Here is a 16564-nt window from a genome sequence, read left to right as displayed (position 1 = left end):
TGTTTGTTAATGCAGCTGTATTTTCTGTAGCAGTGTGCTGACACCTTTCAGTGACTTCTAGCTCACAGGAACGAATTCAATTCCAAATGATGCAGATGAGCATGTCCTGCGTGTTACATTTTGATGACAAAAGGCACACCTACACAGTCCTCTCATGCTGTTCTGTCACTTGAAAGAAATGATGGAAACAAAACCAAAATCTGTCTTCTGGCAAAGGTGCCTCTATTAAGCACAGACATGTTTCTTGCTTCTTCCTTATCTTATGCAAGTCACATACACACAGTGAGCTAGATACCTAGCAGGCACCAGAAGGGATTAGGGTGGAGGTGGTAAAGATTTCCTCTTCAATATGCATGGGAAAAAACCAAAAATTAGGAACCATTGCTTATAGGATTTTACTGTCTCCTAGATTTATGTAGCTTCTTGAAATTAAGCACTGAGAGACCTAATTTAAAGCATGTTACTAATGTCAAGAATGTGCCATATATGAAGTTTCATTTATAAAACATCAGTAAATGCTGTAACAGGTTTCATAGTTATTTATCTCACATTTTGTTAAAGACTGCAACAGGTTAATAGGCTGCTTATTGCCAGGGTTTATCACCAGCTATGATGTCTTCTATTGATGTGCTCATAACATTTCCAGTGTATCCCAACCCATTTTAAATGTGAATAAAATACATTAATAGCATGCAATCTTTATCAAGCCCCCTTAAAATGCGGCCAGGATAAAGTCTTTGTTGAAATAAGACCCAAACAGGTGCTCTCTCTTGTATTTAATGGGGTAGATTTAATACAGGAAAAAAAAGTGCCTTCAGCCAAAACCAGCCCCTTGTGTGTGCTGGTTGTGCAAATCACATTTGCTAGTTGTAATGTACTCAGCCTATGAAATTCTAATAGCCACAGAAGGTTATCTATGGCGAGTGACTAATACCTTCTAAATTAAGGCCTGTAATTGCACTCCAGTGATTAATGCATTATATTACCCATTTTTTACATGTAGGACACCTACAAATGTGTATCTTATTGTACCTCTGAGCTCACCTGTAATGTACAATAGGCAGGTGAAATACATGAGCATTTCCCCCAGGCTCCTTCTACACCAGGCTTCCACCCACTCAAGATCAACGCTGTAATAATTTCTGGAGATGCACATTCTAGACCTTGCATAGGTAATGCCATTAAGTTCCTTTACCTTATGAGTCCCAGTTAAAATTATCATAATAAATGCCAAGAATGATTTGATTTTTTCCCATATGGATTTCATAACTAACATTGGAAAAATCTATGATCTCTTTAATAAACCTCTAACTTAAAAAGGGAAAAAACCAGTATTTTGGGAATAATTAAAGTGTTCTAGAAAGATTTTTATCAAAGCAGTGAACTCAATGGTTTGTCCACATAATGGAGAGAATAAGAAAAGATGAAATTCTACTTGTACAAACTAAATTATTCTTTCTTTATGTATATAGAAGAATCTGAGATGAACTCCTGCAAATTAATTTTTTTCCTGGGCTAGGTAGCATTGATTTTGATGTCAATCTCCTTCTGTGAGCTTTTTTTCTTAGTGAGACTAAAGACTTTGGAGAGGCAGGTGTTTGTATTTATCTGCCTTTAGAGCCTTGGCTACCACTGACTTCAGTTACAAATATGACTGTGTTAATTTCAACAAAGAAGAGAAAAACAAGTTCAGTAAAGGCTAACAGCAGAGCTTGATCAACTGATAAAGTTCTCTGTCCATCTCAACATAAGGATAATTCAATTTATTACATTTTAGCTTGAAAATTATGATATTTTCCTTTTAGCACACACTGAAACCAAAGTTTCTCCATTGAAATTAACATGGTCAGATCTTGGCAGAAAGAAACCCTTAAGAGTATCGATGCAGGACGACCCCCAGCTGGAGAATAACATGCAGTGACTCCATGATTCAGAAGCCTGAACAATTGCTTTATCAAGCTATACTATATTGCACTATACTATACTACTACTATACTGTACTAAAGAAAAACCCATGGCCCTTTCAGACAGTCATGACACAGCTTTTTCCTAATTGGTCAATCAATCCAAACAACCATCACCAGAGTCCAATTAACAAATCCCTTTCAGTAAACTCCATAACACATTCCACATGTGCCAAACAACAGGTGTAGGAAATAGAGATAAGAATTGTTTTCTCTTCTCTCTCTGAGCTTTCTCACTGCCTTCCCCAGGAAAAATCCTGGGAGGGAGAATTATTTCTCTGTTCAGAAAGAGATTCACAAACCACATCAGAGCTGTGCTTACCCTGCTTTAGATTCTTAAACCCAAGTAGAAATGTGCAAAAGGATAGTGATGGAGAAACTGGTTCAGCTCACCTCTGTTTCTCTCCCAGATCTGAGTAGGCTGTAGTAGAAAAATGTACTCCTACAGTTTATTATGGATAAAATACAGCCGTAGATTGTCTGACCTCCACAGCTGTACAGGATAAGTCCCTGTTTTGGGCCCTACTGTCAGGCCAGCCAGACAGAGCAGCAGCAGAAGTTGCCCCTCAAGGCCACTCAGAGTAAAAGGAGACTTGTTTGGGCAACATCCACAAGCCAGCTGTTCCCTGTATCCTGCAAAAAAAGGCTTACTGGAGCTGAAATCTGGTTTTACTCTAACCTAAATACCTTTCAAATGCTGGGGCTGTAGCAAAATGACCTATGACGGCTTTCATATTATTCAGTTGTCTGGCATTGGGATGTGAGTGTACACGTGAAGTACTTGCGCAAGCTCAGGTTCTGCCATGGAATCACACAGTGCACATGGGATTGAGAAAGAAAAGACAGAGCCTCAAGACTTGAGTTTCTGCAGTCTTAACAGAAAGACGAGATGAAGGTAAAACAAAATCCACTGGTAACACCAGAAGAAATGTCCCACAAAACTGAAAACTTATCATGTACATGCTGACAATATGGCAGGGTTGTGCGTGCTGCTGGGATTTAAAAGTCAGCACCTCCACAACAGCCTTGTATACTTGTGGCTTCTGTGGCACTTGAGATATGTGTCAATCAACAACAGCATACTCAGCCAGGATGGCTGGTTTGGTCCACGGTGGCCACTTCTCCAAGTGTAAAAATGACACATGAATTGTGACACATCATGTTGTGCCACTCAAAAACACAACGGATGAGGAGAGTGTAAAATGGGCACATCACTTCTTGCCCTCCCAGAACATTATTCTTTTAAGGATCTCCAGAGTGGTTTAGTAGCAGAGCATGTGACATCCTAGAGAAAAAAAATCCTTAACTTTTTTTTTTCCCACACGGAAAGACTCCTGCAGGCATTAAAAGAAGAACATGAAGTCTTGATATTAGAATACTCAATACCAAGAAACAGGTAGAAGTAATCTTCTGTTCAAGAGGGAGGACTGCTGGGTGACCACATGAACTCCCAAGCTGGGTGGCCTCTCTGCAGCTGCTGTCTCTTGCTCCTATGTCCAGGGCAGGAGGGGTCCCAGAGTGGTGCAGACAAGCAGGACCCACCCACCAGAGAGCTGTGCCGGAGGCTGTGCTTCCCAGTGGCCGCCATAGCCCTTTCTGGAGAGATGCCTTTCCGCTCCATCTCCTGCCCCACAGCAGGGAATCACACTGATGGAGTGAATACAAAATAGAAAAAGACAGCAGTTGTTCTGCAGTTCCTTCCACCTCATCCAGTGTTCAGTTTAGACTCCACTAGATGGTCCTTTGCACTCCTGATCTTATGCCAGCCAGGAGTAACTGGAAAAAGTGCTTGGAGCAGGATGCCACATCACTTCTGGCTTCATCCACACCTGAAAGTCCAACCTTTCAGGCATGAAATGTGTTTCACTTTTGTATGGCCTTTTCCTGTTTTTCTGCCTGTTTTGACGTGACAGCAGCTTCTACTCATTTTGTGCTATCAGCACAAGCCCTAAAACACTGCTCTTACCTACACCTGTTCCTGCCATGAAATGTCACTGCCTAAAGAAAAGACAGATGCTGCAGATGCCAAGAAGAAGCTCCTGTGACTCACTTCCTGCGAAGCAACCTTCACCTCACAAATCCTATTTTCCTGAAAAGACCATGCCTGCCATTTTCAGTAACCCCATCCATTGCTGATATTGTTTTCTTTGTACATTTGAGAGAATTTGGTGCCTGGTCACCTTTGCTCCTGCCTTTTGTGGCCAGTGTACCAGTACTGATGGAGCTGAAATAGCCTTCAGCAGTGAACAGCTGTTGTTTTTAAGAGAGCAGAATCAATTCTCTATGACCATGCCAAGGGATAAAGCAGTTGCTCAAGTGGAACATTTGCCACTTACCACAAATTTGTGCTTTTGAGGGTTTCTTGCATTTCCTACCTTCATCAAGTTATATTGAAACAGTTGTGTTTGGCATGTGCTTATTCAAGTCTATGTACATTTAGAATTTAAAATGTATCACAACCTGCTTGGCAGCAGTTTCCCTGTAAGCTTTCAACATATACTTATGGCTCTCCACAATCATTCTTCATTTATTTTTCTGTGGCTCTGCTAATCAAAGCCTCAGCTCACTTTCATTTTAAGGTCCAAACTCTCTTCACTCTGTAAAAGAGAAAAATACTCATCAAATGTCAAAGTCTTTGAACTGTTGTATTGGTACAATCCTGATGATTGCATAGGACTCTCTGACCAGCAGCCTGGGATTTGTGATTTCTCACTCAGTAAACAAATCTTTTCCACAGAGCTTAAATATGTAATTGCAGGGCAGAGGCTATTGCTTCCTAGGAAAAGTGCTTATGAACACATCTTGCACTAAATGTCAAGGTTTCAGTGTAATCATGGGCTAATATTTCTCTGGTTTACAGGCTGGATTTCTTGCCAGGGTCCAAATTATGAACATGAGATTTGGCTTCTTTATTGTGAACTTCCTGTTCAAGAGCATGGCTAATCTGGAGAGAAAAATTAATACATGGGGACAACATAACAACAAGGCTACTCCTAACCTTGATTTATTTATTTATTTTTAAAACCATTTGTTTAGTTTTTAGTGGTCCTCACTTGGAGCTGATGGGAGTTGAAAATATTCACTGCCTCACAGAGCCAGGCCTGACAGACATCCTGATACAAAGATCTGAAAGTGCTGAATACTGCTGAAGCAAAAACATAAGAGGATTTGTAACCATTTCTAATTGGGCCAGCCTTGACCAGTGCCATGTCCATCTTTGGAGTCACCAGGAACTGGGTCTGCTAAACATGGAAGAAGTTCTCACAGAAGCCACTCTGGTAGTCCCACCAGCTACCAAAACCAGGCAATGCTAAACCAATACAATTTCACTGCATTCCATTCCATTCCATTCCATTCCATTCCATTCCATTCCATTCCATTCCATTCCATTCCATTCCATTGTTTTCAATTTCCAATTTCTTTCAGAATTTTATATTTTATCAATTAAATTTAATTTCATTTAATTCTATTTCCTTCCCTTTCTATCCATTGAGCTTAATTTCTCATTTGATTTCTTTTGATTTCTCATTTAATTTGATTATTTCTTTCATTTGATTTCTTGTTTGATTTTCCTTTAGTGAAAATTCTTTGTTTTGGACTTGGTTCTGTTAGTTTTGGGAAAAGAGGGTGGTTGTTGTGGATGGGTTTGATGTGGATCGTCCAGGATTTGGTGGGGGCAAACGGGCAAACCAGGGTGGAGGGTGATTGGACAAAGACACCAACCAATCATTTGATGCCCCAAGGAAACGATTGGCCCAGAATGAACCCCATTAAGGGCCAATCGGGTCCCCAAAATTCCACCAATCAGGGCAAGGATCCAAATCCCACCAGTCCTGGGCCAAGGTGTGTTATAAAGGGAGGGGTTTTGAGTTCGGTGAGGTTCTTTTCTGTTCAGCGAGTAGAGAGAGCTGCTCGTGAGGGAGAGAACCCAGTGTGTTCTGTACACGTTGTCATTTTGAGCTGTTGTGAGGGGGTCCAAGCCTATCTTGGACCCTCCGTTCTTTCTGGTTTATTTTTTTTAAATAAAGGAGAGCCTTTTTCATCTCTTTTTGAAATCTGGCCTCGTTCGTTCATAACATTCTTCATTTCATGCAAGGAAATGAATTCTCAATATTTCAATGAGTATCATTTCAGTAAGGTTTGGTTCATTTCACTGACTTCATTCCATTCCATGTCATTGTTTTCATGTAATTTTACAATTTACTCTTTTTTTTTTTTGCATTTCATTAAATGTCATTCTTTTTCATTTTCTGTCTTTTTATTTTACTTCATTCCTTGATTTCTTATTTAATTTCCTTTCATAAAATTAAATCTCGAGATTTTAATGAGTATCATTTCAGCAAGGTTCATTCCATTCCATTCCATTCCATTCCATTCCATTCCATTCCATTCCATTCCATTCCATTCCATTCCATTCTTTTTACTTAATTTCAAAAATTTTTCCTCTTTTGTCTTTTCATTTCACTTAATTCCTTGGTTTCTCATTTCATTTTCTTTCATGAAATAAAAACTTAATTTCCTTTCACAAAATAAAATGTCAATATTTGAATGAGTATAATTTTGTTTTAATTAATTTCACTACACTTCAGTTCATTCCATTCCATTATTTCCCCTCCAATTCAGTATTTTCTTTTCTATATATATTTAATTCCACTTAATTCTCTTTCCTTTCCTGTCTTTTCATTTCACTTCATGCCTTGAGTTCTCATTTAATTTAATTTCCTTTCATGAAATGAAATTCCAAGATTTCAAGGAGTATAATTTCAGTAAGTCTCAGTTTATTTCACTGCACTGAAGTTCATTCCAGTCCATTTCAACAATTTAACTGCTCCTAATAATTTTTAAAAATTTCATTTCATTTTATTCTATTTCCTTTCCTGCCTTTTCATTTCATTTCCTCTTTTGTAATATATTTTAGAGGAGGCATATTTGATTTACATCTGTTGTCACCTAGTGACATAAAACACGGTTTGGTGACACAGCCTCAATGAAGAGACTGAGGGTCAGGGGACAATTAATCATACTGTTGCCCATAATTTAATATGAAGATATGTAGGCATATTTAGGACACTTAAGATCCAAAGGTGAAGGCAGTGGTATTCTGGATTTCCCAGTATCTAAGAGGGAAACTGTCTTAGTTCACTTGCTTGTCTTTGCCTAGAGCAGCCAAAGGCTGTTGGTGATCTGTTGCACAGCCCTCACATGTTGTGAAGACTCAAATGAATACACAGTACCACAGTCAGCCTTGAGTCACTGCAAATGCTGTAATGCAGATAAAATCAGAAAGTCTGGGTAGATTTTCCAGAGTCCAGTTTTGTTCTAAAGAAGTGTAATGATAAACCCCACCTTCCCTTGGAAGGCAGCACATGGCCTTTCTTCTGCTTCTGGGAATCAGATGGCGACTCCTGACTGCATGGTCAGAAAGAGCTCATTGCTGAAAGGGGTCCCAGTTCTCATTCATTTCATTGGAAACTGAGATCAGTGTGTATATCCAGAGCCTTCTGTCTGTAACAGCTCCTAGATTCAGAAATTCAGGGAACAGGAGCCTCCCAGAACAGAGAAAACTGTTTGAAGAGGCATCATTATCTTTAATGATGCTTCTTCTTGGCAATTTTCCCTCCCACTTTTCTCATGAACCTAAGAGAACACTATCATTTCAGCCTTGTTGTAGGTATGCCTATCCCCAGTAAAATGTATTTGTGACAGAATCAGCCTAGCACCCTAATTGAGAAGCTGGACATTTCTCAGCTGTCATGATGTCTTTTTTAATGCCAGGCTTCAGCACTTCTGTAGCTCTGTCTACACTGCACACTGCTGCAATGTGAATGGATATATAAGAAAATCTGCTAAATTATTGTGGCACTTCTCTTCCCAAGTGGTTGCCCAAAATCTAATGAAAACCAAGTAGGACAGTTGGACTAACCCTCATTTTTGCTGCAGGACTTCAGTAAAAGCCAATTATACAGACCTCCAGTAATGGCTCTATCAGTGACAGACTGCAGACATTTATAGTCTTCATCAATGAACAGGCTAAGTGAAGCTAAATTGTTCTGCTAAACTTTTTAGTAAGTAATTAACCCTGATTTATTATCAACAGGCAGCTGTGGTAATGGTTATGAGAGAAATAACAACTGGTTGCATGGTTATTAGCATGAGAGCAGTGACCAAGGCAGGCAAGCAGCATGTGCTGCCATGGAATTAATAGAAGGGACAAGGGTGGCAAATGTGATCCCCTGCAGGGCAGTGCAGTTCCAGGGGCTCACAGAACTACTTGAAGACACTTGCTTTGGCAAGAGCAGCATGTACTCAGCAGTAGATGGATGGAAGCCAGAAGTGGGTGGTAATAAATGTTAAAAATAAATCCAGCCTCATTAGGTTGAAAAGAAAAATGAAAATATGTCAACTTGACAGCTCAGAAACTGGCAAATCTTTAGTTCAAGCAGTTATCCAGATGAAGTGACTGGCTGTGCATCCTGTGCTCCCTAACTGGACCATATCAGTGCCAATTTTCTGAAGATGTGAGCATGCCAGTTTCAGAAAGGAGGGGGTCTTTTAAAAGGTCTTACCTTAACAACACCCTAAAACGTCAGCAAATCCTTAAAACCTTTAGCTACTGCTGTTTTCATAGGAGCATTCACAGGCACCTGTGAATATTGGGCTAATGAAAAGTGGTGAGCTGACAGTCCTGGGACCAAGGCACAGACACAGCACTCATGAAGCAATGTGGGCTTCCCTCAGTGCCCCTCTCTAACCATTTTCATGAATCATTTGCCAGCAGAGTTAGAAGCTCCCTGTCCCTTCTTGTCCTGTCTGCTGAGAACTTAAATGAGCAAGGCAAATAAGAACAACCTCACATATGGGAGGGAAAGTGTCCTGCTGGGTACTGCTCTGCAGGTAAGCAACTTGTTTTGCTTCCCAGCATGACTGGGGTGGCGGAATGAAACTGGAACAACAGTATTAGTTACCAAAAAAGCTGAGTGAATAGAAGGATAAGCAGAGGAGAAATGAAGGCAAGCAGAGTAAAATGGGAAAAGTGAATCTAAACCAAAACCAAGGCCCTTATTATAAGCAGAAACAGTCTGATGGCAGAAATGCAGAGGTAAAAGAGATGCTGAAACCCCAAAACTTGGTAGTTTGTGCTTGCCTCTTGACTTTCCTTTGACAAACAGCTCCCTCTGTTCTTACTGGAGAACATGGCAAATGTATCCATGTCCCCTGGACTTTATTGAAATTTAGATGTCTTCTCTTTCTTCTCCTTTCTTCCTTCCCCCAGTTTCTGCTTAATATATTTTAGCAGGTGAATGCAATTTTTCTGGGTTATAAAATGTCCTCACATAGCAGCTGCCTCTGCCCTGCAGGGTAGCCCCTTTGCCTTTCTGAGGAAAGGTGCCTCGAATCCCAGTCAGCCTCATCCATCCAATTTCTTTATGGGGTCTTTGTGAATTATTAAAAGTCTGCTCTGACACCTGGACAGAAAATAATACAATTGCAGCTCTTTCTGTTGCTGTTGAATAACCTATCTTCCTGTCCTGGAAAATGTAGTGGCTGTGTGCCACTATATAATAGTAGTGAGGAGAGAAATCTGGATGCATGAAGTAAGTTATATACATTATATAGGGAGAGAAGGATTTGTCTGTCTATTCTGGCTGCACACCTTGGCCTGGGAGAGAGACAGGCAAAGCAGAGCCCATCTCCCCTCTGCCACAGGGCTTCCCCTCCAGTATAATACAATTCCTTTGGAACCAAGTTGAAGGGACTGGATGTGTCTTTGACTGGGTTTGGGGCAGATGTTTACTTGCTTTTTAATTCTTTCTGCCTCCAAGTCATGCCTGGGCATCCACAGGAGATAAGAACAGGAGCTTGAGATGCGCTTCTCTTATCTGTGCTACTCCCCCTCTGACAGCTGACATGCTAAGCTGTGCTACCATCCACAGCACAGAGCAGGGAAGAACAAACAGCTTTTGGGCATGGGAATCAAGTTTTGCATAAGCATGACAAAAGGGTCTGTGCTCCAGTTGCCTGAGCTGCTATTTCTCATTGAGCTCAATAGGTGTCTTCAGATAATTGTCAAGAGAGGATTTACTTCACCTAATGCACAGAGAGTATTAGCAGGGCTGCATTCATTAGCTGCCTAAGATAGACATGAAGACCAGAAAATCCCAAGTTTGGATTTGTTACTGTTCTAGGGTGACGTTATGATGCTTGTATCCCAAATCATCTCTTCTGTTTATGAGAAGAAGGAGCACAGAGTTTCATTATCAGCTGCACTCTCTCTCACAGTCTGCTGGAACACAGAACTCCACTGTTGTTGTCTGGGCATGGATAGGGCAGAACACAGTGCCCCTTCTGCTTTTTGGTTAGTTTAGCTAGCTGAGGCAGTCTGAGTTTTCCCTGGACAGTTTTTCTTTCCCTTTTTCTTGGAACCGTTCAAATCTGCTCCAGACTAGGACCTGGGGAGCGCTGAGAGCTTGCACTTTGTGGCCTACTGGGGCCTACTCTGGGCAGCAGCCTTCCCCAGTGCCAGAGGGATTGATAACACAGCGAGCACCCACAGGAGAGACTTTCTGAATTTGTCATCTCTTCAGAGTGGTGAATGAGTTTTGTCATCTGGTATTGTTAATTTTCTGTGCTGGGGAGTGCTTGGCTTGTTAAATAAACAGGTTCTTTCCACTTCTCTCCAAGGAAATTTTTCCAAACCAGCTGGGGGCAGGGGCCGTGTGGGTGAGCTTTCTGGGGGGTCCCTTTTGGAGGTTTTCTCCCAAATTTGCCCTAAACCAGGAAAGTCACAGAACAAAATTTTGAAATCAATGTCACTTCAATGCAACAAGGTTTAATTCACAGGATTTTATTGGAGTTCAGCCCACACTGCATGAAAGCTTCTGCTGGTTTAACAGAGAGTATTTCTAGCTGTGCTTTGGATGAGCACTGACCAGTGTGCCCAGTACCATCAGTTTGGAATTAGTCTATTGGCAAAACTGGGCATCAGCCAAGTTTAGTTCTCACAAGCTGGGAATCATGCAGAGACAGAATGAGAAGGGGCCCAAAACTCACATTGTGCATCTCCCCCAATGTTTTTCTGGCCTCTACTTATTTAAAACAGTCTTAAAAAAATCTAACAGAGGTTTTTACAGCTTCAGACCATCTCTCTCTCCTAATAACCATTCCTGTTACTAGAATGTTTTTGCTATTATCTAACCTAATTCGCTCAAGCCTCAAAAAAGTCTATTATTCTTGTCCTACTTATACGGATAAATTCCATCTTCTTTGCACAATAGGTTTCTTACAGAAAACTGAATTTCTATGTTCTCTTTGGTCTTCTGTTGTTCACACTGAATGCTACATAATCTGTGAGGACAGGACAGGTTCTTCCAATTCTCTCTGCTTGATTTTCTCTGCTTGGCTGCCATCCAGCTGCACCGCATTTCCATTGAAGAGGAAAAAAATTGCTTAACATTTGACACACTGCTCTAGCTGAGGCCTTACTAGTGCTGAGTGCAGCTGAATGATTACTTCATGCATTTTATAAGTTACAGTTCTGTGTAAACACTGTGTTGACATTTAACATTTTCACAACAGCCAGGTTCTGTTGACTCATGCTCAGGTTGTGATTCACTACCTGCAGGGCTCCTGTGAGACCTTGGATCCCCACCCTTCACCCAGCACTCTGCAGGTCAAGCCCCTGTTTGTAAGTCAGTGTTCAAGGCTGACACATTGCTCACTTCTGCTCCTCTTTTCTCATTTTCAGAAATATTGGCAGGGTGAAGCCAGTTCTTGTTTTTCTTTCCTGGTGTTCTCAGTACACACCCATTTTCTCTCTGCTGAAGGCACATGGGTTTTCCATCTTCACTAACCCCTCACCAATAAGAGTTTTCCTGGATTTGTTTTAATTTACATCCACTTAGCTCAAGGGAAAACATCTTGTGATCTGCATAAGATGTGCTCATCCTCCCATCTGTTCTCATTTACACAGTGAACATCCTGCCGTGGTCATAGCAGCCCTCTTGTCTCTTGAGGCCCTGAAAACATCCTGAGATCTTAGGCCAGGGAGCTGTGGAGTTCTCCAGGGTGTCCAGGTTGCTGGGCAAGCTGGGGGTACCCCCCAGCCCAAGGTGTCACCTTGTGGGTGGGGACATGGGTGTGGATCCAGAGGCAGGCAGTCCTCTCATGAGAATTCAAGCCCTATGTGGAAAAAAAATAGCATAAGAAAAAAATCTTCTCTTTCCCCCCAGATGTTCAAGCATGCAAAACCTCCAAACTCAACCACACAAATAATCCCCCCCAAAAACAGCCTTTCCTGAAGTTTCATCCAACATAAGCAAAAAATGGTAAAACTCTCTTTCCTTTAAAAATTGTATTTGGCACAGTCCTATCAAAAGACTATCAAGCAAAATCAATACATTCATGGTTTTTGGTGTATTTGCAATTCTGCACTTCTCAAAATAAAAATGTTCTAATAAGTCATAAATTTACATTTCTTCAGTTACCCTGTCTGGCTCCTTTAATAAAATGACTGCGATACAATACATACAGCAGTGTGACTCTGTAAAACCTCAGAGCTCCAAATATTAATCAAGAAGCTTTCATAAAAATTAATAAATGGAAGCAAAAAAATTTAATAAGAGATGAAAATTCATGAGCTGCTAAAAGACCAGCAAAGATGGATTTCCTACTATTTTATAAGGCATTTAAAGTAAATCCAATACTTTTCAATGGCATTATGAAACTGAAACCACATAACTGACTGGAGGCTTGAGGCGTGCTTTAGTTCAGGGTTGGTTTTACAGCACTCTTGTCTTGTTTGCTGGAGTGGTAATTCCGAGTGGTTGTGCAAACACCTCTGGAAAGCTTGAGATCATAAAAGGAAGGGGCAGCCAAGAAAGCACAAACACCTGATAGATACATCTGTGGGATAAACCTGAGCATGCAGCTGCAACTGAGACAATTCAGAAGAAAAATGGAAATATTGTGTAAGCAAGGATGGGAGATAAAATGGAATATGTCTCATTTTTCAGTACCAATCACTGTGTTTTCATCAATCTAACTGTAGAATGATTGACAGAATTACTTCTGCTCACCATAGCTTTTGGTCTGCCTTTGCTTCTTGCTGTCATGTACAGTTGCTGACAGGATGCTAATAAACACTTTTCTTGAATGGTTTCAGCACATCTATTATTCCACTAGGCTGGCTCATGAGTGGGGCCACTAAATGCTACCACTATACAAATAAATCATTAAACAATCATGAAAAAATAACAGAGCAGCTTGTAGCGATCCTCTATTTACAGCAATAGAGATATTATTAATTTACTTTGTACATAAAATCAGAATTCAGTCGTATTTTCCCCTTTGATTTGGATTAGCCCACATGATGGCAATCTCTGTAATTAAGACACAGTGAGTTATTCCTTCAAACACTGCCAGTTTAAGGTGCTTCATCTGCATAATAACAAAAATAAGACAAGAAAATCAGCTTGGATTTCAGTAAGTACCTGAAACAGCCAGGCATTTTCCTGACAAAGTACAAACAGCCTGCAACACCACAGAGTGAACCCCTCATACAGGCTTTAGCACAATGCTCTGGCACAGCCTGCAGAGCAGAGAAAACCCTCAATGAAACCCACACTGCATCTGCAGAAGCTGTGCCTCTGCTGCACCCATTCTGTGTGCTCTGCTTAACCAAAACCACTCTCTCCATTTCCAGCTGGATAATGGATGTAAAGCTGAAAATGCCACAGGACAGGTGTTTTGCTACCTCCTACCTTCAAGTACGAGCTGGTGAAAGAAGTGAGGAAGGAAAAAAAAGGCCAACTACACAATAGTCAGATAAGTCAAAAGAACTGAAATCAGGTTTATTATTTTTTTAAAAAAAAGTATTCTACAATAATGGCTCAGAATACTACCACAGTGTACAGGGATGTGAGAGTCTGTCCCAAATATCCTTCAATTTGCCTCACAACTGTCGTTGGGGGACCACTGAAGAAAAGACCCCCCCTGTCTAAAATCTCTGGCTTTGTAGGAGAAAGTTACACAAAGGCCCTGAGACTTGAGAGCATTGCTAAGCTATTGTTTTCACAGGTGCATTTGCTGCATGCTACACTGAGCCCAATGAGAAGAAGGGGGCACTGTGCCCTTTTTGCAACAATAGCCGTGGAAGCTGTCCCACCTCTTGGCCTGGCTGGACTTCTCCTGAGCTTTTGGGTGGTCCCCCACAGAAGACCCCTCTTGTTCATCTACAGCCACCGTGACAGACAAGCTGAGATGACAGAAGCCTCTCCACCAGAGAAAAACCCGAGAAATCCCCATGTGAGAAAGGCCTCCCTCACACTCCCCAAGGACTGGGACTGAAGCCCCCAGCTCGGGGAAGTGCGGGGGGGAGGCGAGCTGACCAAAGCAAGATGGATGTTGCAGGTGCGGGCATTGGACCACGAAAACAATGGCCCTTGCCCACTGAGATATGGACTGTGTGTACCCCTTTTCCAAATACCATTCTTTTTACCAGAAGATACAATAGATTCAGTTTTGAAATAATCTCCCTTCCCCCCATCAAAAAGTGTATAATTTGAGTCCAGATGGACTGCATCTCTGAGATCTCCCCAACGTAACAGGCAGATCCTCGACTGGACTGGACCTAAGGACTTCATCTCTATGTTTGGTAGCTATATTCCCCTTTTTCTTTCTCTCTCTCTTTCTCTATCTTTCTCTCCCTTAATCCCTCTATTGCATTTTGCTGTGGTTATTCAGTAAAGGTGCATTTGTTTTGATTATAATTGCAAACCCCCTTGTACCGTGTCGGTTCTTTTTGAACCCTGAGATCCCTTACGAACCATCATGAAACCTGTCCATAGGGATGGATCATGACAAGGGACAAGGCAGTGCTCTGAGCTATGACTGTAGATTACTCTCATATATGCATATATATATTTTTTATATATATATATATTTATTTTTATATATATATATTTATATATATTTAAGAGCTTAAGAAAGCTTGAAGCAGAGCAGTTCGACATTTCTTAAGATGTATTTCATAATTTTAACATCTTCTAGATCTCTTATATTACAGCAGGATTTATGAAATGCAATGTAGTCACAGAAGTCTTGCATAAATACAAATATTGATACTTTACTTTGAATATTGTCTATGATATAAATTCTGCCTTACCTTTGAAAAAAAAATCTCCAGATCGTTATGTGACCTGGGAGTCTTTCCTTTTCTTTCTCTTTAAGAGTTTTTAAATATATATATATATATATATATATATATATATTTAAAGCTATTGTACATCAAAGTATATATGAATCCCATAACTTCTGTTATATTTTCTGCAGACATGGTCTGAAGCAAAATCACCAACAACTAAATCAAAAACTTCCTGGTTATCGTAGGAAAGCCAAAGAGAATCTTTCCTCTTTTTTTTGTGTGTGTTTCAGTACTGATATTTTTAAATTTACATATTTTGACATGCTTTTGTGAGGCAGTTAGTATCAAAATCCAATAGCATTTCTTACAGAGCCATATGACTTTCTGCGATGCAGATATACATTTCACTTCTAAAAAGCCACTGTTCTTTTTCTACATCTGCTCTTATCAAATCCCCAGGATTCATTCATAAAACTGCTGCTGTTCCGAATGCTGATGCTGTTATCCCCACTGTGGATTAAGACATACGCCCAACCCGGTGACATCACCGCATGGAAGATTGATAAGTAGGAAAACACTCTCCCCAAATCCACAGAGAGTCTTTTCTATCTCTGAATCCTCATGATTCATGTCACCCAACAGTACAATGTGATGAGGACACGACTCAGTGCAGGCTAAGGGTCTTCTTCCATCAAGGGAATCTCTAGGAGAAACAAAGAAATAGCATTGACTGCTGATTGCAATTTCCCTTTTTGCTTTTGCAAAGTATAATTGTTACCAATTCTACAAAACCAGAAATGGACATTGCAAATATCTGAACAAGACATGGGTTATTGCCAATTCTAGACCCACTCAGACTCTAACACCTCTATGAAAATTAAATAACTAAAACTACACAGATTTTCTCCATTAAGTTAGGACCACAAAAACCTAAATGCAAACATCCTTGCTACTACATTAATCACTGAAGCAGCATTCAGAGGTGGAAGGGACTTTAACTGGCAGCCCTGTAATTTCTTCCTCTCCTCCTGTGTCTCCTGTTCCCCTTCTGATACCACTAAAACTATCCAAACCCCTCTGAAACAGAAGACTTCCTCCACCCAGACCTTCACCCACACTGAATTTAGGGCACTGGGATTCAGCTCAATGACAATGGAGAATGGGATATGAGCCTCTCCCTTGAAACGTCCCCAAGGAAAGCCATCCAGTTTCCTTAACATGCTGAGCAGCACCAAACAGAACTCCATGAAATCATGTCAGTATATGCTCATGTTTGATTTAAAGGCGGGCAGTAATACATGGCAAGCTCCCTCCTGGCACATGGACCTGTGGCACGTTCTTCTTATGCTCTGACTTCCATGTCCATGGCTTAAGGGTCACATGCCTCAGATGGAGGCATGTGAGGCATGGAGGCCTCAGATGGAAGGAACATTTTGCTGGATGCACAGACACAATGAGT

The 16564-nt window shown here is 40.8% G+C and overlaps 1 protein-coding gene across 3 annotated transcripts in view; it reads right to left on the bottom strand.

Annotated features, from left to right (window-relative positions):
* Positions 1–13783: 13783 nt before the first annotated feature.
* The window catches only part of SUSD4 (sushi domain containing 4), a 72893-nt gene continuing 70112 nt past the window's right edge, over positions 13784–16564 (bottom strand). For all 3 annotated transcript variants that reach the window (XM_059840979.1, XM_059840978.1, XM_059840980.1), the window contains one exon: positions 13784–15808. In XM_059840979.1, the coding sequence (XP_059696962.1) occupies positions 15780–15808 (29 nt within the window). In that variant the 3' untranslated portion in view covers positions 13784–15779. The remainder of the gene's footprint in view (positions 15809–16564) is intronic.

Source organism: Haemorhous mexicanus, chromosome 3 (assembly GCF_027477595.1).
Source record: "Haemorhous mexicanus isolate bHaeMex1 chromosome 3, bHaeMex1.pri, whole genome shotgun sequence".
In the NCBI taxonomy this organism is placed as follows: domain Eukaryota; kingdom Metazoa; phylum Chordata; class Aves; order Passeriformes; family Fringillidae; genus Haemorhous; species Haemorhous mexicanus.
The sequence above is the reverse complement of the archived record's forward strand: the minus strand, read 5'-3'. Positions and strand labels throughout refer to the sequence as shown.